The sequence below is a fragment of the Anser cygnoides genome, chromosome 27 (genome assembly GCF_040182565.1).
Source record: "Anser cygnoides isolate HZ-2024a breed goose chromosome 27, Taihu_goose_T2T_genome, whole genome shotgun sequence".
In the NCBI taxonomy this organism is placed as follows: Eukaryota; Metazoa; Chordata; class Aves; order Anseriformes; family Anatidae; genus Anser; species Anser cygnoides.
The window spans coordinates 3,677,768-3,698,759 of record NC_089899.1 but is presented as its reverse complement, the minus strand read 5'-3'; the positions used below and the strand labels follow the sequence as shown (position 1 = coordinate 3,698,759).

General features: G+C 43.0%; 1 protein-coding gene across 3 annotated transcripts in view; it reads left to right on the top strand.

Annotated features, from left to right (window-relative positions):
* FBN3 (fibrillin 3) overlaps window positions 1-20,992 on the top strand; it is a 117,077-nt gene that overhangs the window by 39,031 nt on the left and 57,054 nt on the right. For all 3 annotated transcript variants that reach the window (XM_013195275.3, XM_066984007.1, XM_013195276.3), the window contains 2 exons: window positions 14,199-14,396; window positions 15,661-15,786. In XM_013195275.3, coding sequence (XP_013050729.2) covers window positions 14,199-14,396; window positions 15,661-15,786 — 324 coding nt within the window. The remainder of the gene's footprint in view (window positions 1-14,198; window positions 14,397-15,660; window positions 15,787-20,992) is intronic.

Here is a 20,992-nt window from a genome sequence, read left to right as displayed (position 1 = left end):
GAGATACAGCCCACTGTGTATTTACTCTTGTCCAGGTTCCCAAATTAGCCACCTCCAGGCTGGAACTGGAGTGTTAAATAAAGCATAAGATTCCTCGGACTGAAAAACGATGTTAAGAGACCAGTCTGTTAGGAAGGACAGACTCAGTTCAACTCATACTGCAGTGGCTGGCTGGCTTCTGGACCAAGAGTTGGTTTGCCTCCACCACACCTTTTTTGGTAGGTGGAGATGTCACCTCAACCTAAGAAAAAACACTATTTTCAGCCTGAAATAAAAGCCAGGAAATGTGCATTTTAAAGACACCCTTATTATCAAAATTCACCAGTATCCGTGGTTCAAGTATAGCAGAACCGGGCCAGGTGATACCTTACATACAGGTGACACTCAACTGATGACTGCTTGGCCTTGCAACCTGCTCTTATGTTTGACGGAGTGGTCTGTCAGCTCCTCTGCTGCTCATCTGTGTCCCTACCAAGGAGCTCAGCACAGGCAGAACCAAGAATCTCAAGGGGTTCCAGGAGAAATCTCTCTGGTGCTAGTCTCCCCCATGAAAATTTCTTCCCAAGAACACCCAAAAAAAAAAGGCACCATTACTTCAGGAATAGTCTTCGGTCAAATACACATTATAGCCTGAGGGCTGTATCCTCATCAGCAGTGCACCCACGGACTGAAGAAGCACAGAGGGCAATGTTCCTCTGCAGAGAAATATTTCTTGTAGAATGGGACAACCTCTGAAAGCAGTGACCTGGGTTCTTCTGCTCAGTCAAGGTGAAGGAACTGAAAGCTGAAGCAAAACCAGTTCAAACTGGAAAAAAACAGATCATGTTTTTAACAAGGAGGTTAGTTCCAACCGGTTATCTTCCACAGGAATGTGCCCGATACCCCTTGTACTACATTGCCTCACTTTAGACTCCTTTGGCGTAGATGTGTCCAGCTGAGCGCACAACCTCATGAAACCTTACAGGTGACAGAGTGATAGCAGCGCTGGGCAGGATTCATTGACCAAATGCAGACATTGCCTTTAGGATGAGTGTATACAGAGGGGTGATCAGGTCTGCCACGAATGTCTGCGCTATGGAATTCTCTGCATTTATTCACGTGAATCCCATCTCTGGAATCTTCAGATCAAGAGGGGATATTTGGTAGGATTTAGGAAAGACTCCCTGGTTGTTATACATGGGCTTATCTGACGCCGGATTTAAAATCTTTAACTCCCAGAGCAGTATAAAGATAGTTGTCTGTAGACTTCTCTCTGCTGCAAGGCACAGCACGCTGCCGTTATCTCAGGTTGTTATATGCAGGGCAAGGATGCTAACTTGTTTAGAGGAACACACAGCTCCATTCATCCAGGTAATATCTGTGCCAAAGTGCTGGGGTTCTCGGAAAGGCTTATTAGCATTGTACAGAGACAACTCTATTGATTCTAGTGCCAACATTAGCATACACTAGTATGGCTTGCACTGTTAGGGTCTGCTTTCATACAGGGGCTGAGGTATCAGTTTTGATAGGCAAGCACTGAAAATGTACCCATCTGTGTTGATGAACAGAAGGCATTCAAAACAGATTATAGACTCATTTTAGGCTTTTAATTTGATTTTATTTTGAATTTATTTTGCTATAAACCATAAAAAGAGATCTTTTAATTTTTAAACAATAATAACCTGAGTTCCTGAACACTATGCAACAGCTTCTGCTGCTGTAAACTCAACAAGCTGCGTGTTCAACAACTCAGGACTACAGTAAGAGGCTGCTTTGTAATGGAAGCAAGCTAACTACCTTCACACTTCATTCAGGAAATGCTCCACTTGAGAGGTAAATACTGTAACAGCTAGGTACTCAAAGAATCTTAGCATCATTTCCTCCTTCTACTTGACATCTTCAGGGATAAAAACTAGTGGATATATTGTATAGCCCCAGCAGCATTGGTGACATGATCTCACATTGCATCAGTGTTGGAGGAAAAAAGTATAGAAAAAAAATGAATCTGTGAGGAGAGAGGCCAATTCTATTTAATAGTTTTCTTGAACTTTAAAGAAAAAATGAAACATTTTGATGTCATGTCTCTGATTTCACCCTCTTTCAAGTAGGAAAAAAAATGTTGCAAAAAAGTGACAACATTGGTCTCAGATGAAGGTGTGGAAGATTGTTCTGTGTAAGAAGGATGAGGTTTAATTTGCCTTTTTTTTTCCCCCATACAAATGCTGAAGCCATTGCTGTTGATGACAGTTGCTACCTTAAATGAAAACATGTCTTCTTTTATTCTGAAAAAAAGAGATTTTTTGATAACGTTCTTGATCTTTGTGGTGAACTCCCTGATACTTTGCAGCATCTCTAAACTTAGAGTTGTGGTTGCAGAAGGGTACCAAAACCTGAAGACCATGAAAACTCCAAAGACACTTGGAGTTCTGCAAACAATAGGGAAGAGGAAAAGACAGTAATTTGTTCGTGTAGCTGTCTGTAGTTCCTATTTTTTATATGTTAGCACATGCATAACATGAGGATCTCCTTTGATGTGCACTCAGAGAGTATTTTTGAGTCTCCGTGATGTGTCTATGTCTGTGTCTGTAGATTCTTGAAAGTTTCAAAATGATTTTGATGTGTTTGTTGTTGTTGTTTGCTTTTGTTTTTGTTTTGGCCTTGTAAACCCTGGGTTCGTCATAACTGCTATCATTCCAGTCCTGGAAGAAATCTCTATTAGCAATGAGTAAGACTAACACAAGTCCCCAAATTAACACATTTTTGTATGCTATATCAATTTCTTAAAGATCCTTCCTGTATAGGAAGACAGTTCCTCTCATCCTCCTAATTTCTAAGCATATTTGTGACACCTAATGTCTATCAATCTGACTTCCACTCTTATCTATCATCCTGAAATATTTAACCACTAGAAGAGTTGCTTAAGGAGCGTGTTTCCATAACTGCAGGTGTTTAAGAGCAGGTAACATAAATATTTGTTAGATCTAATTCTGGTAGAGTCGGTCTTGTCTAAGGGAAAGAGGAATCCAAAGTGATCTATTATGTTCCCTCCAGCTGTAGCTTTTCTAGTGACAGATGCTCCATGCCATATATAAACAGCATACGTGATCCAAAAGACCATTTTGTAACGTACAGATGGATGTTAATGAGTCTGTCAGCATAAACGGCACTTTAATCCACTCAGATTTCCAGATGGTGGGAATATTGCAGAATATTCCATTATTCTTGCTTGTAAAGCCTCCCCAATCCATAGAAGACTTATCGTGTGGTTTAGTCTCAGCTTTTCTGCTTCCTCTTCATAATGATTTACTTCCCAAATTTTCAGTTCAATTTGGATGATTAGGAGAAAAGAATCAGCTATACAGGATGTGTCAGATCCCCCTATGTATATGCTAAAACTCTGACAGGAAGCAGCCAACGGTAAACACGGTCCCTTTATTCACTCCTTTCTAAAACTCAGCTCATAGTCCTGAACTTCCAGAATGCTGCTCTAAGTGAAATAGTTGGTAGAGCTGTACATATTTTGTACGTTCAGCTGGAAACTGCCCCAGGGACCAGGCATGCAAGAAGATACATCATGGTAACAAGGGGGGCCACGAAAACTTCACAGAAATTTAATGATATCTGAGATAACTCAGAAAGGTCTTTAATCTCAGCCTTTGCATTTCAGAAGAACATATGTCACATTTATTAATTTGAGGTGCCTAACAGAATTTTTGTTTTGGGGATAAATTGAAAAAATACCTCCTCCATACTACCTATGGCTGTGCCTGAGGTCCATGCGGACTGTGAAACTGAGCCCCAATCCACGTGCTCTTCTCAAAGAACGAGTGATGTGGGAAGATACATAGCAACAATCAACAAGCAGGATGTGGCTCCTGCTTTTTGAAAGCATTTGTATTTGTGCTGCTGAGACCACGCAGCACTTTGAAGGGATGACCAAAGCCTTGACCTCAACACTGGGGAGCTGGGGAAAGATTTACTGAGGGGAGGGAGAGGTGACCTTCCTGTCACCTTCCTTTTCTTTTTGTGTCTCTTCGCTAGGGTGGATTTTATCAGGACAGATGGAGCACTCCACTTCGGTCCCATGTTTTGAAGGGTTAGGAGACATGACACAGTTTATATTGTGGAACAGCCTTAGCTTTTGTCTTAGATACCCTCTGTGCCTCTGTCTTGCTGACATCCCTTGTTGTCTCAGAAAAACACTGGGCATGGGTGGAGAAATGGTCCGTGAGCCGTCCTAATATGAGACTGAACTGAAATGCTTTGCCTGGCAGTTCACAGGCATCCCCTGAACTGAAAGGCTGTTCCAGGGTTTCAGGAACTCTTATTCATTTCTTGGGTTTCATATTAATTCTCTGGGGGGAAAAAAAAAAAAAAAAAGGAAAACACTGGCTACTGTGGCTCATTCTGTCAGGCCCATCAAAGCTGTCTGAGTGGTGTGAGTACAGTATATGGCTGAGAAATTAATCTGCCTACACCCAGCCAGTGGTTCTTCCACTCAATTCCAGATTAAGTTTGAAATTACTTCAAGTAAAAATCTTATAGAGGAATGCTATTGGCAGTGGTTAAGATTTTTTTCCCAAATGAGCTTTTTAATAGAAGACTGTGTTTACAAAGAGATTTCTCATCCTAGTTTGAAATGAGGCATTTAATTGATTTTCCCAGTACTCTGGTAATGCAGATGGTAAGACATAAAACAGAACTCGTAGCTGAGGTATGTGATAGTGTTCCTTCTTCTCAGCCTGCCTTCAAAGGTGAGGCATGAACTGCCATTTCTCTACAGTGGGATAGAATAAGTACTTTGTTAATCAAATGTAGTCCAGAGAGGAAGATTGCTCTGATATATATACTGCTATAACTTGTAGTATGCTTTTAGGCTGAAAGATCTGGCAGAAACTTCACCATGAGTGGAGTCTAACTCTATTGTCAGTTGTAGTTTGCTATTTTCTTCTTGTGGGTGGGTTTGTTTGATAAGCTATTTGTAGCCCTGAGGAACCACATTTCCCTCTCTTCTCTGCAGAAAGCCACTCATGGTCAGCTGAGAGCACTGGTGGGATGTAGACACATCCTCCATGTATAATTTTGCTGCATGCCCATGAGCATTCTGGTATGATTGTAGATGATCACATACTACTCTTCTTCCTCTGAGACGTGGGACAGCACTCCCAAAACACTGTTGTTTTCTGCTTGGTGCTCAGTAAGGGGCTCAGTTCACTGTGCACAGGAGAACGCTGGAACAGTATAGGTTGGGGTCTTCCAGTCTGTGTAGCTGGCACCTCATTGCCTGCACTGAGTTAGGCAGAAAGGTGACTGTCGTATCTTCTGACCCCTCGTCACTCTTGGATGCAGTCACCTGTGGCTTTGTCTCTCGTTCTCAGTGTGGGAAGGGGTGTCGTGTCCAACAGAGTATCCTGGTGTTGTTGAACTTGCTGCTCAGTGCATATGGGAGCAGAACATCACTGGAGCAGAAAAAAAACAACGTTGTGAAGTACCCGGCTTTCTCACATTCATGGGTACAAAGACAGCCTCTGAAGAGCGGATCTAAACACATGACACATTGGAACAAATGTGCCAAGGGGCCTGGGATGTATCTGGCAGCCACCAGCCACTCGAGGGGACATGACGTCAGAAATAGTCCTTTTGGGAGGAAACTGGCAAGAAGGTAAATGCCTCGCTTCACGTTTCACTGATATCTAGAGACTCTCTCTGCAAGGGTTTGTGAGCAGCCTCAGCTAGCTAGCTGCGAGGAGTACAAAACAACACCACGTCACAGTCACCGGCTCAGTGAAGCATGTTTGGAGATGAACACCTGAATCACTGCATTTTCACTGGACTGAGATCAACCCAAGGATGATGTGCATCAGCACTCTGCTGACTGCAGACCTAGACCTGTGAAGGTAGAAGAGGAGGAATGCATACTCAAGAGGGGCATTGCTTGGCCTACGTTTACTCAAGGCCCTAGTGCAGTTCTACAAATAGGCATTCAGCTCACAGTGGCACAGCAGATCCAGGTCTGTCCAGGCAGACAGGGTCCACACACTATGCTTGTGGCTGGGATTTGAAGCAGTGTGCTGTCCTGCTCCTCAGGAGCTCAGGGAACTAGAGAGAACCCAGGAGCACCTGCAGGAAAGCTAAACACTTCCTCTGTATGGGTCAGGAAGTGAATACAGGGTAGACAGGCTGAAGTGGATTGATGTATTATCATCACCATTTCCCCCCCTTGTACTAACCATTGTCTCCTTTCCTATGAGGACTTATACTAAAAGTTCACTGGAGAAGACAGTGCAGCCCTGCAGAGAAGGACTTGGGGGTTCTGGTGGATAAAAAGTTCAACATGAGCCGTCAGTGGGTGCCTGGAGCCCGGAAGGCCAACTTCATCCTGGGCTGCATCAACAAAGCAGTGACCAGCAGGGGAGGGAGGTGATTGTGCCCTGGTGCTCTGCCCTCGTGAGGCCCCGCCTGGAGTGCTGCAACCAGGTCTGGGCCCCCAGCACAGAGGATATGGATCTGTTAGAGTGAGTCCAGAGGAGGGCCACAAAGATGATCAAGGGGCTGGAGCACCTCTCCTGTGAAGGAAGGCTGAGAGAGCTGGCGATGTTCAGCCTACAGAAGAGAAGGCTCCAGGGTGACCTCATTGCGACCTTTCAGTACTAAAAGGGGACTTATAAAAAAGATGGAGAGCAACTGTTTGCTCTATCGGATAATGACAGGACGAGGGGGAATGTTTTTAAACTAAAAGTGGGGAGATTTAGATTAGAGGTTAGGAGAAAATTCATCCCTCAGAGGGTGGTGAGGCACTGGAACAGGTTGCCTAGAGAGGTTGTGGATGCCCCATCCCTGGAGGTGTTCGAGACCGGGTTAGATGAGGCCCTGAGCAACTTGATCTAGTGGGTGGCATCCCTGCCTACGGCAGGAGAGTTGGAACTGGATGATCTTTGAGGTCCCTTCCAACCCAGGCCATTCTATGATTCTGTGATTTTATTATGCTTGAAACAGGGTGATTTACAAGTAGCAGATTTGAGTATTTCTGAACAGCTTATTCTGATATGTCGGAAGATAAATGACCTACATTAGGCATTAGAAAACAGTGCCAGTGCTGTTACATCTTCAGTGCTTTATCGGGACAAAGGATAATTGTGTGGTCCAGGCCTTTGGGTTGCCTTCGCGTATACACTACTGAGCTTGTTCCACTTTGTGACAAGTCACTGAGGATAACAGTGCATTACTAGACTGGGAGATATTTTGGGGCAATCTCTTACTCCATATACAGGATGGCTGCTGAATCCTGTTTTACTAATCTGAGCTCTGAGCACTCGTTTTCTGCCGTCTTCAATCAAATTGTCCTTAACAGTCCTATTTTTTGCATGTTTTTCACAGTCTGCCCAATAAATACTCTTACCATTGACTGCAGAAAGAAAACAAAGCCTGCTGAAGTGTACTGGGATAAGAAGATGCTAAGGAGAATGCAATGTTTTCAATTCTTTTAATTGAGTCTGAAAAGAAGCAAGTAACATGTGATTTGTGTCTGCCTGGTCACTCCTGAGACTTCTTCCATCTATTTCAAGATATTTTAACTGTGAATAAGCCTTTTCCAAAGATCACCTTGCCCTTCTTAGGGCTAAGCATAAGCCATGCACTGCACTGTGTTTTGAAGCACAAAGACTTTGTTGAATGGAGCAACAGATGACTGCAGCTCAAACACAGTAATATTAATACAGTCAGGCAAGATCTGTAAAACTAGCCACAATGTTTGGAAGTCATCCTCACTCATTTGTGTCCTTCTCAGTACTCGCTCCTAACTTATTGTTAACTTATTGTTATTGTTAACTTATTCCCAGAAGGAAGGTAGACGAAGTCCATAAATGCTTTGCCCCAAAATACTTCTCACCTGACAGACACAAATTTCTTCTTCTTGTACTCAGCCATGGACTCCTATGGTGAACACAATCAGCAGATGTCCAGGAGAAATTCCTCCAAGTTCAGCTCAGTCCATCCCATCCCAGCCACCATCTCCATATGTTCTTTCCCGTGGTATCCAGGAGCCTGCCCATAGCCGTAATCTCTGCCAAAGGACTTTGAGAGGTGCAAGGTTCCACCTGGGGCAGATGTGCTTGGAGAGAAGAGTCCAGAGCTATTAAACCCCTATACCACCTCCAGCACCTCCATGTTTGCACTAACCGACCAGGCGTGATTCAATACCTCTCTTCTACGATGAAGAACACAGCGTGGCGGTGCCAGCCTCCTGCTCCAACACTGACACATGTTTCTACAACTGCTTCAAGTATTGGCTCCTTGTTGCTGTGTGTGCTTTGTGCCTCAGATGCCACTGGAGCGAAGAACCCTCGGAGGAGGGTTGTACATGAAGCTCTGTCTCAGGTTTCATCAGGCAAAGATTTTGACAGGAAACTGTAAAAATAGGACAGGAAAACTTAAAAAAGTTCTTTCTTTACTATTTCCTTTGAATGTGTTTTTTCAACAGTTGGAATGTCTGGCCTTATAAACTGCCCCAGCCAGCTTTTTCTTTTTTTGCAAAACTCCAAAAAGTTAAACATCAAGAATATGACTGTGTTTGTATGAGGTAAGGAAATGACTAGGTGGAGAAAGTATTCCATGAAAACTGAGTCCTTCACAGAGACCCTCATGCTCTTTGCACCAACCATCCACCCTCCCACCAAAGCCGTCATGGATGTACACAGCCTGAGAGGTTTAACAGATATTTAGGGTTACACTACATGCAGAAACCTATAATCAATGTACTAAAATCTGCATTTACTACAACAGGAACAATTGCAGAATATTTGGGGGACTTGTATTCACTCCCTTCAGTTTGTTTTTTTCTGGTGCATTTTGCATGGTGGTCCCCGGGGTATTTTCTGTCCATGGTCTGTCTGTGAGTATAGCATAAATTGCTCCATTTAGGCTTTTAATTTGTAATTTATGAGCTCACCTGGCAGGTCCCTGAGAGCACAGCTGGCCTATTCTGTGGGCTGTTCAAGGAATACCCCTATCAGGGATAGCAGGCATTGTATGGGAATCTTTTGGGTAGAAGTATGCGTGGGAATCTGCCAGATTAGTGCCTTGCCTTGATTGCATCAGCTCTTGCTCACTCCCAGGGCTGTGCTGACTACCCGTTTGTGTGCTTTCTGCCCCAAAAGCCCAGAAGGTTACAGACAAAAAGAATTACAAGGCTTTGCCCCCCTGGCCTGGGGACCAAGTCTTCTGCTGACGGAAATCATGCAATGATATTAGAAAAATAGATATCAGGATTGCTATCCACTGTCCTTGCGCCCCTTTACTGGTTTGCTGAGCTTTTAGAAAGCAATGTGGAACTCTGCCAAAGCCTGGGGTATGTTACAGTGACCTCATCACAGTGAGGCTGTATCTCTCTGGGGATTACTTACAAGCAGCATTTGTCCATACCGTTTTAAGAAAAAGCCTTCATTAAAAGCGTTGTTTATCATGAGACGGAATTTGATTTTTAGCAAAGAAAATCTCTTCTTCCTTGCTGCTCTATTTATTTATTTTGCAAGGAAGGAATTCACATGGCCCATGGCCTGTCTCACAAGGGGATTCCAGCTAAATGGTGCTAAAGAAAGGACAGTCTAGAAGACGGAGTGAGAGTGCAGAGGAGAGCTCTTCCATCGCTTTATGTTCCTTTTAGTGTGGAATCTGCAGAACTGCTTACATGACGGGGTCAGGCATATTTGTGTTTCTGGGATTATGGTTTTAAATAGCAATGAAAGTAGTGTAATTGTTCCTGCTTTTGAATCTTTACCCAGGGATGTGAATTCCCATTCCAAGCATTTATTTACATGGTGACACCCTGCTGGGTAGATGGATGTGATAGAAGTGGGGAAGGCTATCCTTTTTCTTGTGAAAATTTTCAAGCAAAATACTTTTCTGTAGAAGTCCTTTGTCAAAAACTACCTTTTAGTTTGTTTGTTAGTTTGTTTTCCCAGAGGGACAGTAAGGACAAGTTAAAAGAGAGTAAAAAGTTCATTTAAAATGTCTTTTTTTTGTTTGTGTGTTTCCACAGCAAAGAAATAATTTAAACTGGTTATGAAGTTGTAAATATTCCAGGTTCAGAACCTGTGTCAATTCAGCTGTTATAAAAAGCTATCTGAAGTTGCATGTAAGTTATAATGAATATATGAAAAATGCCCTTATTAATAGAAGTGTTGAGTGTGAGAGCTCCTTCAAAGAAATTAGACTGAGTTGCTGAAATTAACATTTCCCTACAAAATAATGGCATTCAGTTATGCTTATATCCCAGGGAAACATTCCCTACAAAAGATTTCCATTTTCTTCATTTATCATTGGGGAAACCTAGCAATAAAGAAGGTGCCTTGCAACTGTTCTGCATAAACGTTTGATAGTCTCAGAGTGGTAATTTTAAATAGTCTGGATGGATTATTCTTTTTAATGAGATCAAGCTGCATTTCTGGCAAAAATTACAGTTGGCAGAATCGTGTGACATTCTTATTACCTCTCGTAGTAGGTGAGATGTATTCTGGCAAGGTGAACCTGGATGAAATAGTGTAGGCAAAGCCAGGGCAACATCCCTGATCAATGTAGCACCCTAGGTGCTGGAAGCAGGGGTAGCTATGAGGCTTTGTGCTCTGGCTTGGCTGAATCAGGAGTGCTTGAATCCATTCACTCCGCTCTCATGTTGGACTGTCACAGACTTTCCAGCAGAAGCCCATGCAGCATGTTGGTGAAGACAGATGTCTGCAGCAACTGTAAAGTATTCCTCCACTTATGTCCTGGACACACTAATTAGGATAGTGAAAAATGTTTAAAGGGATATTTGCAGGAAGCTGTTTGCAAGCAGAATCATGTGGCTCAGTGTAAGAGGGTGTGCAGTGGCTTGGATCCCACTCCCTAAGGGTTTGGGGAGTGACCATTCATTAGCCAAAGGGGTTCCTAGCGATTTCCATGACAACCAGCCAAACATGGAAATTGGGAGTGAGGTCTGTTCTTGTTACACTTCCTCTTCTGAGCACATCTGGGGCCTGTATTGGCTGTAGGATTAGGCAGACAAGACTCATTGTAGCCCTGAACTGACTGCGGCATCTGCAGAAGTCCGTAGTTTAGGTTACCTGGTGTTTTAAAACCTTACTGTCCCAGTGGGGTAGGGGGAGGTGAGGGTTTGAAAACAAAGAGCACAGCAAGGAATCAGATTTCTTGTGGTTAACACAAACACTTTGATGCTGCAACTCTGATTCCGTCGTGTGGTTTGAAGTTTGAGCATTCTTTGCTGGCTGCCTGGGACAAGTATATGACCAGTAACCTAATCTAACTCCTCTGTGATAAGAAGCCGACAGACCAAGGGCACTGCGTATGGTCTACTTTGAAGCTAACAGAGCAAGCAAGCAAGAAAAATGAGATGTGTAATGTTGCAGTTGATAGATATTGGGAGGATAACTGATGTCTGTCCTATAATGAGTATTTACTGTTTGCAAAACTATTTTTGGAGAGGAGAAGTGAGGCAGCAAACTGGCCTGTTGTTTTCTAAATCTACAACTGATTGGTGAAGGACTAGATAGCGTAGACTAGATAGCATAGACTGAAGTTTTTCTTCCTAAAATAAGGCCTGATGTATTTATTGCAGTCTCTTTAATGAGAGCTACCTGCAGGTGGAAAGATGGAAATCACCCATATTCTACCACTGGACGCTGTAATTGTAAGGCTGAGTGAGTATGAAAGAGGAAACAGGAATAAATCCCAGCTTTCGATGAGGAAGGCGCTTCTCTGCTTTTATAAGAAATCCAGCAGAAAAGACCCAACTTCTAAAGGACAACTACCTGCAACAAAGTTCCTGGAAGATGGGATCCTCTATGTAGACTGTAACAAGTCTTCAGGCATCTCCTAAGTACACATATTTCCTTTAAAAAAAAAAAAAAAGAAGAAGAAGAAGAAGATTGTTGCCTCATTAAATATTTAATAATTTGACCCATTAAAATTAGCAACAGATGGGAATTGGAATGCAGGCAGACTTTCTGGACTCCAGACTGCAATTTCCTTAGCTTCATTCCATCCAAGAAAGTAATTTACATATGGAAATCTATTTTTGTCAATTATTTGTTTAAAATTGAGTGTTGTCCTTACAGTTGCACTTTCATTATCAGTCTCAAGGAAGTGTTGCTGCAGTGCATCCAGCCATGCTTCAGCAGGATGATGTGGGAGGTGCAAGTTCACCTCTGCCTTCTGTAGAGTGCAGTTACATCTCAATTTTCTGTTATACATGTATGTGATCTGACTTTCTAAGTCAGATAGAGCCCTTTGTAGATACATGCCACAATGACATCAGACATTTAAATTTAAAGTTTTAAAATTGTTCACCTGTATGGTTATTGAGAGATCTCCTTGGTCTTGATGTTAAAAATTCGAGCAAGAGCCTTTCAGTTTTATAAGAAAAAGACAGTGGGTGAGAGAACAACTCAAAATATGTTGATTTGTTTTCTAGGAATAAACTAGAACAAACTAAAGCATTATACTTGGCATGGCAGGAGAAGTTAATGAGAACCATGTGCTTTGGTATCTCATTAAGATTTTGGTCAAAAACCAAACTATGACTATTTGGTAACTTACCATTGCAAACACAATACGCGTCTGTTCTGATTTCCAAACAAATGCATTTTTATGAGCTACTGTCAGCTTTATACCTACGTAACTTTAAAATCATTGCCCTTTTTTTCTCAAATCCATCCTGTTACTTACTTCTCAGTGACATCCACAGACCAACCTTCTTTTGAGACTTTCATCAGTATTAAATTTTATGTATGACTGTGTTTTCAGCTGCTCAAAAATACAAATAAGAGGGAACATTAAGCTGGAATTAAGGAATTGTGGGTTCTTTCCCAGAGTTAGAGGAGGATTTGTTGTGTGCTTTGCTGTGTAGCTAATGCTTACCCTGATTCCAGGTGGAATAATCATAATACAGATGTAGCTCACCCAGACTTTACTCAGCATAGACAACAGGAGTGAGGAAGGTATATAAGCACAGGCATTCTCAGCCTAAAGCCTGTAGTAATTTCCAGCATTTCCAGATGATCTTTTATAGCCCAGGATAAAAGCACTCTGTCACGGTTTCATGCAAATGCAGGTCTGACAATGTGGCTGTACCAGTGGGAGAAAGTTTCCTGTCTCAAAGCATCTATTCAATGGTTTTCCTTGTTTTTTGCTTTTTGCACATCCGTGTCAGTATTTAAGAAGAAGGCAACCAATTGCAAAGATCATGTGTGGAAAGGCTTGTATCTGACAGCTTGCAGGCCAAGAAACAGAGCATGGACAATGAGCTTTCCTTTGTTGTGTGTTTATGTTTTACTAACACATTTCTGGAAATAGAATTATTAGTCAGTAGATGTGTGTGCCGCTACTGCTCATGGCTCATGATTTAGCTATCACCACTTTCCACACAACTTTTTGTTACTTCACATGACAAATTCAAATGTTTCACTGCAAAAACATCTCTGAGCTAATCTGAACACTGATGCTTGGTGATAATTTATATTTCAACACAGTGTAGGGGCACAACAAAGAAACCAACATCTTGAAATAAGCTCTTTTTTATAAATTTTGTTGACCTGGAGGTATGAGGCTTGCATTTGCTGAGTATGGCAATGTGGCATTGGAGTTCCCTGTTATGGGGATGAAAGGAGGTCCTCAGGGACCGAACTGTTGTACTCTGCCCATATGTTCATGTTATGTGGATTGTCAGGCCCTAAGACTGTTCATGAGATGCTTTTACCATGCCATCTCCATATACATCTTTTCCCTTAACTAATATGAAGTTCAGTTGCTTCATTGATGACAGCCATCCACAGAACAGGTGAATGTGCAGCCCTGAAATCTCCCCTTTGCCTGACTTTGTGTTTTGAGTTCATTCTGGGGCCAGTGCTTAAAGACCACTGACTCAGAGCATGAAATAGCTCTAGGCCATGGGATGAACCTGGGGTGGACAAGGAAGAGCTGTCTTGGAGAACCTCTAGACAATCACATGAAACATGCATCTGAAAGGTGGCTACTAATTCCAGTGCTAGTCTCCAGCTTAGTTTTAAATTTTTCATCTTCCCATGGTTGCATAATTTTTTTCCAGAACTTGATGACTCTGCACTTAAATGGCTGTGCTGGTGGGATGGGGAATAGACACAGTGTTAGACAAAGGACCTTGTGCTTGTTTCTTAATCTAACCTGTGGTTATTTTTATTCTCCCTCAGACTATCGTACCGGTCCCTGCTTTAGCCAAGTAAATAACCAGATGTGCCAGGGCCAGCTCAGTGGGATCGTCTGTACCAAGACCATGTGTTGTGCCACCATTGGACGGGCCTGGGGTCACCCATGTGAGATGTGCCCTGCCCAACCTCATCCCTGCCGCCGAGGTTTCATTCCCAACATTCGCACTGGAGCCTGCCAAGGTAAATGCCATGAACATGTAAGATGATGTTCCCTTATCCATTCTGATGCGTACTGAAAGCACAAGTGATGGATAGCTGACAGGAGTCCCAATACAGAGAAAGCTGTCTGTGTAAACTTTGCTAAATCCACAGTTATGTCAAAAGATTCACCATAGACCTTAGGTCTCCCATGTGACATACACTTCAGTAATATTCATCACAAGTGATAAAAAGTGGTCTGTGGACAGAACCAAGGTAAGGGCATTGAAGAATGACATTTTTTTACTCATTTCTGGAGGCCAAAGTTTGGTCTCTTTAATTAAGGCTGTGGTGCAGGGGAGAGCAGCGTTTGTGCCACAGGCAACACATTCCAGCTTTACCAGCAGTGCCCTGGGTCCCTTGCTTTGTCTGTCTTGTTTTGTCCCTTGGTTTGTCTGTCTTGTAGTTGAGAGCAGGTAGAAATATTTTCAGCTGGAAACATTCCATGAGGTCAGACTGTTTCAGGCAAGTGTACTGCCTTTAGTTAAGTTTCCAGAGGAAGCATTTGAAATTATTTGGATGAAAGTGGATGCTTCAAGTTTAGCTTTATCATTTGATTCTGTTTCCTCTGACATAATACCTACTCTCCGTGTTCATTTTACTTCCACGAGACTTGTAAAATTTGTAATACTTAATGTAATTAATATCTACATACATATTTGTTTTTCTAACATGTTATAATGTTTGTGTTAAGATGATTTCCATTCTGAGGTAGTTTCAGTGTATGGATTTCCCCAGTCACATTCAGTTTGCCGTCACAGGTGAGGAAATCATGGCTGCAGGATGAGTTTCCTGGGTCTGGGCTGATGAGAAGCTTACAGTTTGTGTGTTCCCCTCTCTGCCCTGCATCAGATGTTGCTCTCTGAAGGCTGCAGGGCAAATCATCTCTCATCTCCAGCTCAGCCACCGACTGAACCAGGAGGAGGTAGCCACAATGATTGTGGCCTTTTCCTCCATGTGAAACTGGCTGCTGAGGCTGGAGATGTTTGCCATGAAAAACAATACTCTACTATTCTCTCCCTTCTTGTTTGTGTAGATAAGCCAACAATAACTTTATGTCCATTTTCTGTCCTTCACTTTATCTCTAATGTAATCCAATGGATAATTGCATTAAAAATGTAAATCCACCTACTTGGAGCAAAGCTTCCTATTTCTCATAGCACTACCTGTTCTTCACTTTGCTGGGCTGAACCTTCATCCATTGCAGTGGCTGTATTTTCTAATGTCTTTGCTTTTTTCCCTGTAGATGTGGATGAATGTCAAGCCATTCCTGGCCTCTGTCAGGGAGGTAACTGCATCAACACAGTAGGTTCTTATGAGTGCAAATGCCCTGCAGGACACAAGCAGAGTGAGACCAGCCACAGATGCGAAGGTAAGACTGCCGACATCCATCTGCACAGCTTCACCAAACTGCACAGCACTGGGTTCCCAGATACACTCCGAGAACACAAGGGCATTTAAAAACCTGAGAATCACCATTCTATGATTCTGTGAATCTCTCTGCATTAAGGGCATGTCCAAGGCTGGCAAAGTAGAGAGATGAGAGAGCCCCCATGCCAACCCTGATTTCCAAGTAGGAGAGGGCACTGCAAGCACCAAGGCATGTTAGAGAAAGCACTGCAATATGAATTTCTGCTCTGCTTATCTGCTTCCCAGAGTTCAAGCCAAGAAAATGAGGAATGGATCTTGGCTATCTTCTCTTAAACTCAAAAGAGTGTTTTGGTTTGGTTTGGTTTGGTTTGGTTTGGTTTGGTTTGGTTTGGTTTGGTTTGGTTTGGTTTGGTTTGGTTTGGTTTTCTATGGGTGTTTTCTGAAAGATATTTTAATGCCAACACAAGGGTAATGGAACAGGAGGGATCTCTGGAGGCCTCTAGTTCAACCTTCTACTTAGACCACAGTTAGGTTCAAAGCTAGGTCAGGTGCTCAGTGCCTTTTCTGATGGAGTTTTGAACACTTAAGGCCTGTCCTTTTAGGGTTCTTTTCTCAGGGTTGCACCATTCTCATGGTGAATAACATTTTCCTTATATTCAATTGATATTTATCTTTTTGCAATTTGCAGCTTGTTGTCTCTAATTCAGTAAAGTAACCAGAAGGAGGGCAAAGTGGGTAGAGCCTGACTAGCTCAGATGGTGGTGGAACAAGGCAATCAGAAATAACATCATTGCACTGCAGAAGACCTGATTGCAGAAGATGAGGGTGTGGAACAAGTAAATGCAGTTTTGTTTCACTGACTAGGTGTCATTATTCCAAACTGACATGTTGGCCAGGGCCTGAAATTTGTCCTTGAGTACAAAAGAAAATTTGTTACCATAGACATGAATTGCAAATCAGAAACGTGGCTGTGAATCCCTCCTTTTAGCCAGGGAGCCTGATACTGTCCCAGCCCCATAGCAGAAGCATACCACCCCAGGGATGTCTGCCAAAATCTTCAGTCTTCCTGGTTGCTTTGTGGGATGCACCTTGCTCGTCTTCAAATGCGTTGTAGATGGGAATGATATTTTCATCATCTCTCTTGGACATGGTACAGTGTTTCAGTTTGTGCTTGTGGTTTGGAATGCTCTAACGCATTACTGCCTTAGCAGTAGCTAGGGAGATACTGCAGCATGGAGCGAAGCAGGGGGGAATGCAGCTCGTGTCTTCTCAGCGTCAGCCTTGCCCTTGAGCTGTGGGGAGCTTGGGGAGTGCAGCCAACTTTCAAACTCTCTGTCAACTTATAGAGGGGAATGTCACTGAAACTACTCTCTGCCTCTTCTTCAGCACAGAAGCTGGAGGAATTTAATTTGTGGTAGTTAAGGCAGAACTCTACCTGGAAGTCCCTGGGACTACCGTCTGCTCTCTGATTTAAGATAAATTGTCCACTATGTTGTCTAAATTCAGAACTCGCCCAGAAGCAGGGTCTTAGACACCTGTTCTATGCCATAAAACACAAATCCATAGTAAAATGTGGAGCACAGACTAGGACTGTGTACAGTCAATATGTTATTCACCGTGCCACCAATCTGAGCACTCTTTATGCTATTTTGATAACTTGACTCCAGTTCCTTAAGGTCCAGTCTCAGCAGCTCCGCTACCGCCATTCAGAATGTCCCTGAGAGGTGTGCAGACCCCTACAGGAAGGACACACCTACAGGAAGGACGCCCCCAGGCATTTTGCAGCTGTTATTCTGCCTTGCCAGGCAGGCTGCACTACTCAGAAGTGGAGGAATAAACATTTTGTTGTGTTTTCCAAACATCTGACAAATGAAAACGGGTGCAAGCTGGAACATAGGAGGTTCCCCTTAAATATGACGCTTAAATATGAGATGAAACTTTTTCACAGTGAGGGTGATGGAGCACTGGAACAGGCTGCCCAGGGGGGTTATGAAGTCTTCTTCTCTGGAGATATTCAAAACCCACTATGGACATGTTCCTGTGTGACCTGTCCTAGGTGTTCCTGCTCCGGCAAGGGGGTTGGACTAGATGATCTTTCAAGGTCCCTTCCGATCCCTAACATTCTGTCATTCTGTGAAAAGGAAAACAGCTGTTCCTGCATCAGTTATTAAAGCTCTTTTCCACATCCCTTAACGAAACTCTGCTGGCCTATGTATGTCATTTTCAGGTTTAAATATGTTCATTGTGCTCGTGTGACTGTGTCCCACCTAGATGGGCTTTGGGAATTCCACTTGCCTTTCATTCTTCTCCAAGACTCTGTTGTAATGAAGAGAAGGGATGATGAATGCACTGGAATCCAGATGTTCAACCTGGAATTTTGTTTCCAGGTGGCAAAGTTACTGACAGAACTGTAGGCAACTATTAGAAGCAGTCAGTATGACAAAAACCCACCTCCATGGCACTGTGCATTTGCAGCATACATTATCCTATGGGGCTTCTCCTAATCCTAGTCTCTTCTCAGGGATAAAAACATCCCACTGCTTCCCAGTGACTGTTCCCATACGCCCACTCTCCTTCAAACCACTGGACATTTTCTTGGCTGTTATAATTCTAGTAGTGTCTCTGTCAATGCATGCTGTGTGACCTGGGTATAGCCCTTCAGAAAAACTTTTCCAAAGTAAGACACCAGCTCAGAGGCTAATCCTTTGGTGGGGGTTGAAAACTCCTTTTTTATGTTGAGAAAACATCTGTTTCAGTGCATCTTCACTGGCAGGATGCCATAGGACTTTACAAAGTTTGAACAGAAGGGTTCCTTGCAGTGCTCCAGCACCCAAGGACTTAGAAACAGAAGAATCCGAAACAGCCATTTAACACAAATCTCAGGCAACAGACCAGTTCCCCATATCAAATTTATGTCCCATGCAGTTTGGCTAGCCAATGGGCAAAGGTTGGGCTGTACTAGAACCACACACCCAACCTCAGGGTGCAAAAAATTGTTCTTGCGTTTGTCTGCCTCACCCATGCTGGCTGGGGACCAGACAAAGCACATATGATATCAGTTTAGCTGGAATCTTCTATACACCAAGATTAAAAACAATCCATTGTCTGAATCTGTCATCCAGATGCAAGGGGCCTCTGCGTGGGTCCTCACTTCCCAGAAAGCTTGCAAAAGCAGCTCAATGCGGCCATAAACAGCTTCCTTTCACTCTCCTTCCTGGATGGCCATAAAAAGAGATGTCTCCAGCATCTACAGTATCTGCTCCTTAGCTTATCTCACCTCAGTTGCTAAAAAGACCACCAAAGGAGGGTGCTTGCCTTTAGTATAACTTACTGACCTAGGGGTCTTTCTGTGAGAGCGACATAAACATGAGGGATGCTCTAAGCTGAAAGAGTTGTGATTGTTTTTGAGGGCTAATTTCCCAGGCATGAATCACCAACATGTCCCCACCATGAAGGAAAAGAGGATACTGTCATCTGGGCTATCACTGCTCCCCTCTGGGACATGTACTTCATATATTCCAGGGGAATAAAGAACCAGCATCTTGTCAGGCGTTCATCTGATGCTAACGTTTTATGAAGTGTTATTCAGAACATAAAGGAACAGCACAGAGCTACGGCAGGGGAGGTTCACAGTAAATATAAGGAAAAAGTTATTTACTGTGAGGGTGGTCAAACACTAGAAGTGGCTTCCCAGAGAGGGAGCTGATGCCCCATGCCTGCCAGTGTTCAAGAGGCATTTGGACAATGCCCTCAATAATATGCTTTAACTTTTGGTTAGTCCTGAAGTGATCAGGCAATTGGACTAGATATATCTCTGAAGGTCCTTTGCAACTGAGGAGCTAAGCCTTGTCTCAGAGAGTTTGCTGCATGCTTTGATATGTCAGGAGTGAACTGCTTGGTACAGCAGATAAGCACCTAATTCCTAACCTCCTGAAATGTCTGTACCACCAAAGTCACTGTAACAGTCCAAACTACACCGGGCCAGGGATTTTTAATCTAAATAATGACTACAACCATAAGAGGATATGTTCTTTATCCAGGTGTGCTCCAAACCTAAAATCTCAAAGCTGTAGGAATTCCCTTTTTGAGTCTGTTTGCACTTATTTTGCAGCTGGTGAAAATAGTGAATTCTCAGCTTGCACTGAGACCATCTCTCTTGGGAAGAGGAAATGGTTTCCTCTTGTTTTCAGATGCCTCATTCAAGTCCAGCAACCAGGAAATATTAAAGCTAAATGAAATGTCTGTGTTAAATTCTTCCCTAGTTCCCAGGAGCTTGTATTTTCTGCTTATAGGATTCTTCCCGGGGAGTGAAGTCAGCAGATGGGATTGTGTTTGAGCCAAAGGTCAGAGCCTGTGTCACTGTGTTTGCTGATAAATGATGTCTCCTTCATTAATGCAGCAGCATGTACCACTAATCTTCTTTGGGCTGTTTATCAGTGGGAATAAGCAGTAGAAATAATATCATTAGCTTTCCATAGTGATACTTATCTCTTAACAGAAATGGCACATGAAATCAAGGCTTCATTTTCAATTCCTGAATCCCTGAAGAGTAAAGATGCAGTTCTTATGCAAGATCTACTATGCTGATAACACAGTCCAGGTCAGGCCCTGATCTCCCAAGCATATCAGATGGTTGCAGCTGGATACACTGGGTGAAATTTGGTCATCCCCATAAGGAAAATTGTGTCTTTGTTCTATCTGTTAAACATGAAAATGTGCACACAACATCGAGCTTGGATTTGAACTTACATGTTCTCCAAGTTCAGGGTTGCTTAGTTCCAGAGTTATTTCTATAGCTCATCTCTAATGAATGTGACACTTTCAAATAGTGGCTTATTTTATGCCTTTGTTCATTGTATTCTGAGGGAGCTCGAGGGATCAAGAGTTCTTGAGCCTGGGGCTGTACAACACATAATGAGAAATTTCTGGCACAGAGAGTCGCCTGCTCACTTTCTGAAAGATATAAGCAGTCTGTGAAACTCAGCGAGGAGGGGGAAAGAGGAGAGACAGGATCTGAGGACGGGGAAGGCTGCTCTCTTAACCGGTACCGAAGACAAGGCTGGCTTTGCAAAGGACAAAGGACTGCATTTATATTCTGTTTGTATGCGAAGATGAGCAAGTCAGCTTACAATTAAATTGACACATCCTAGGCTTGGCTTATGGAGGATCAGGGGAAGAGCAGGATCTGTTGAGGTTTGCAAGGGGAC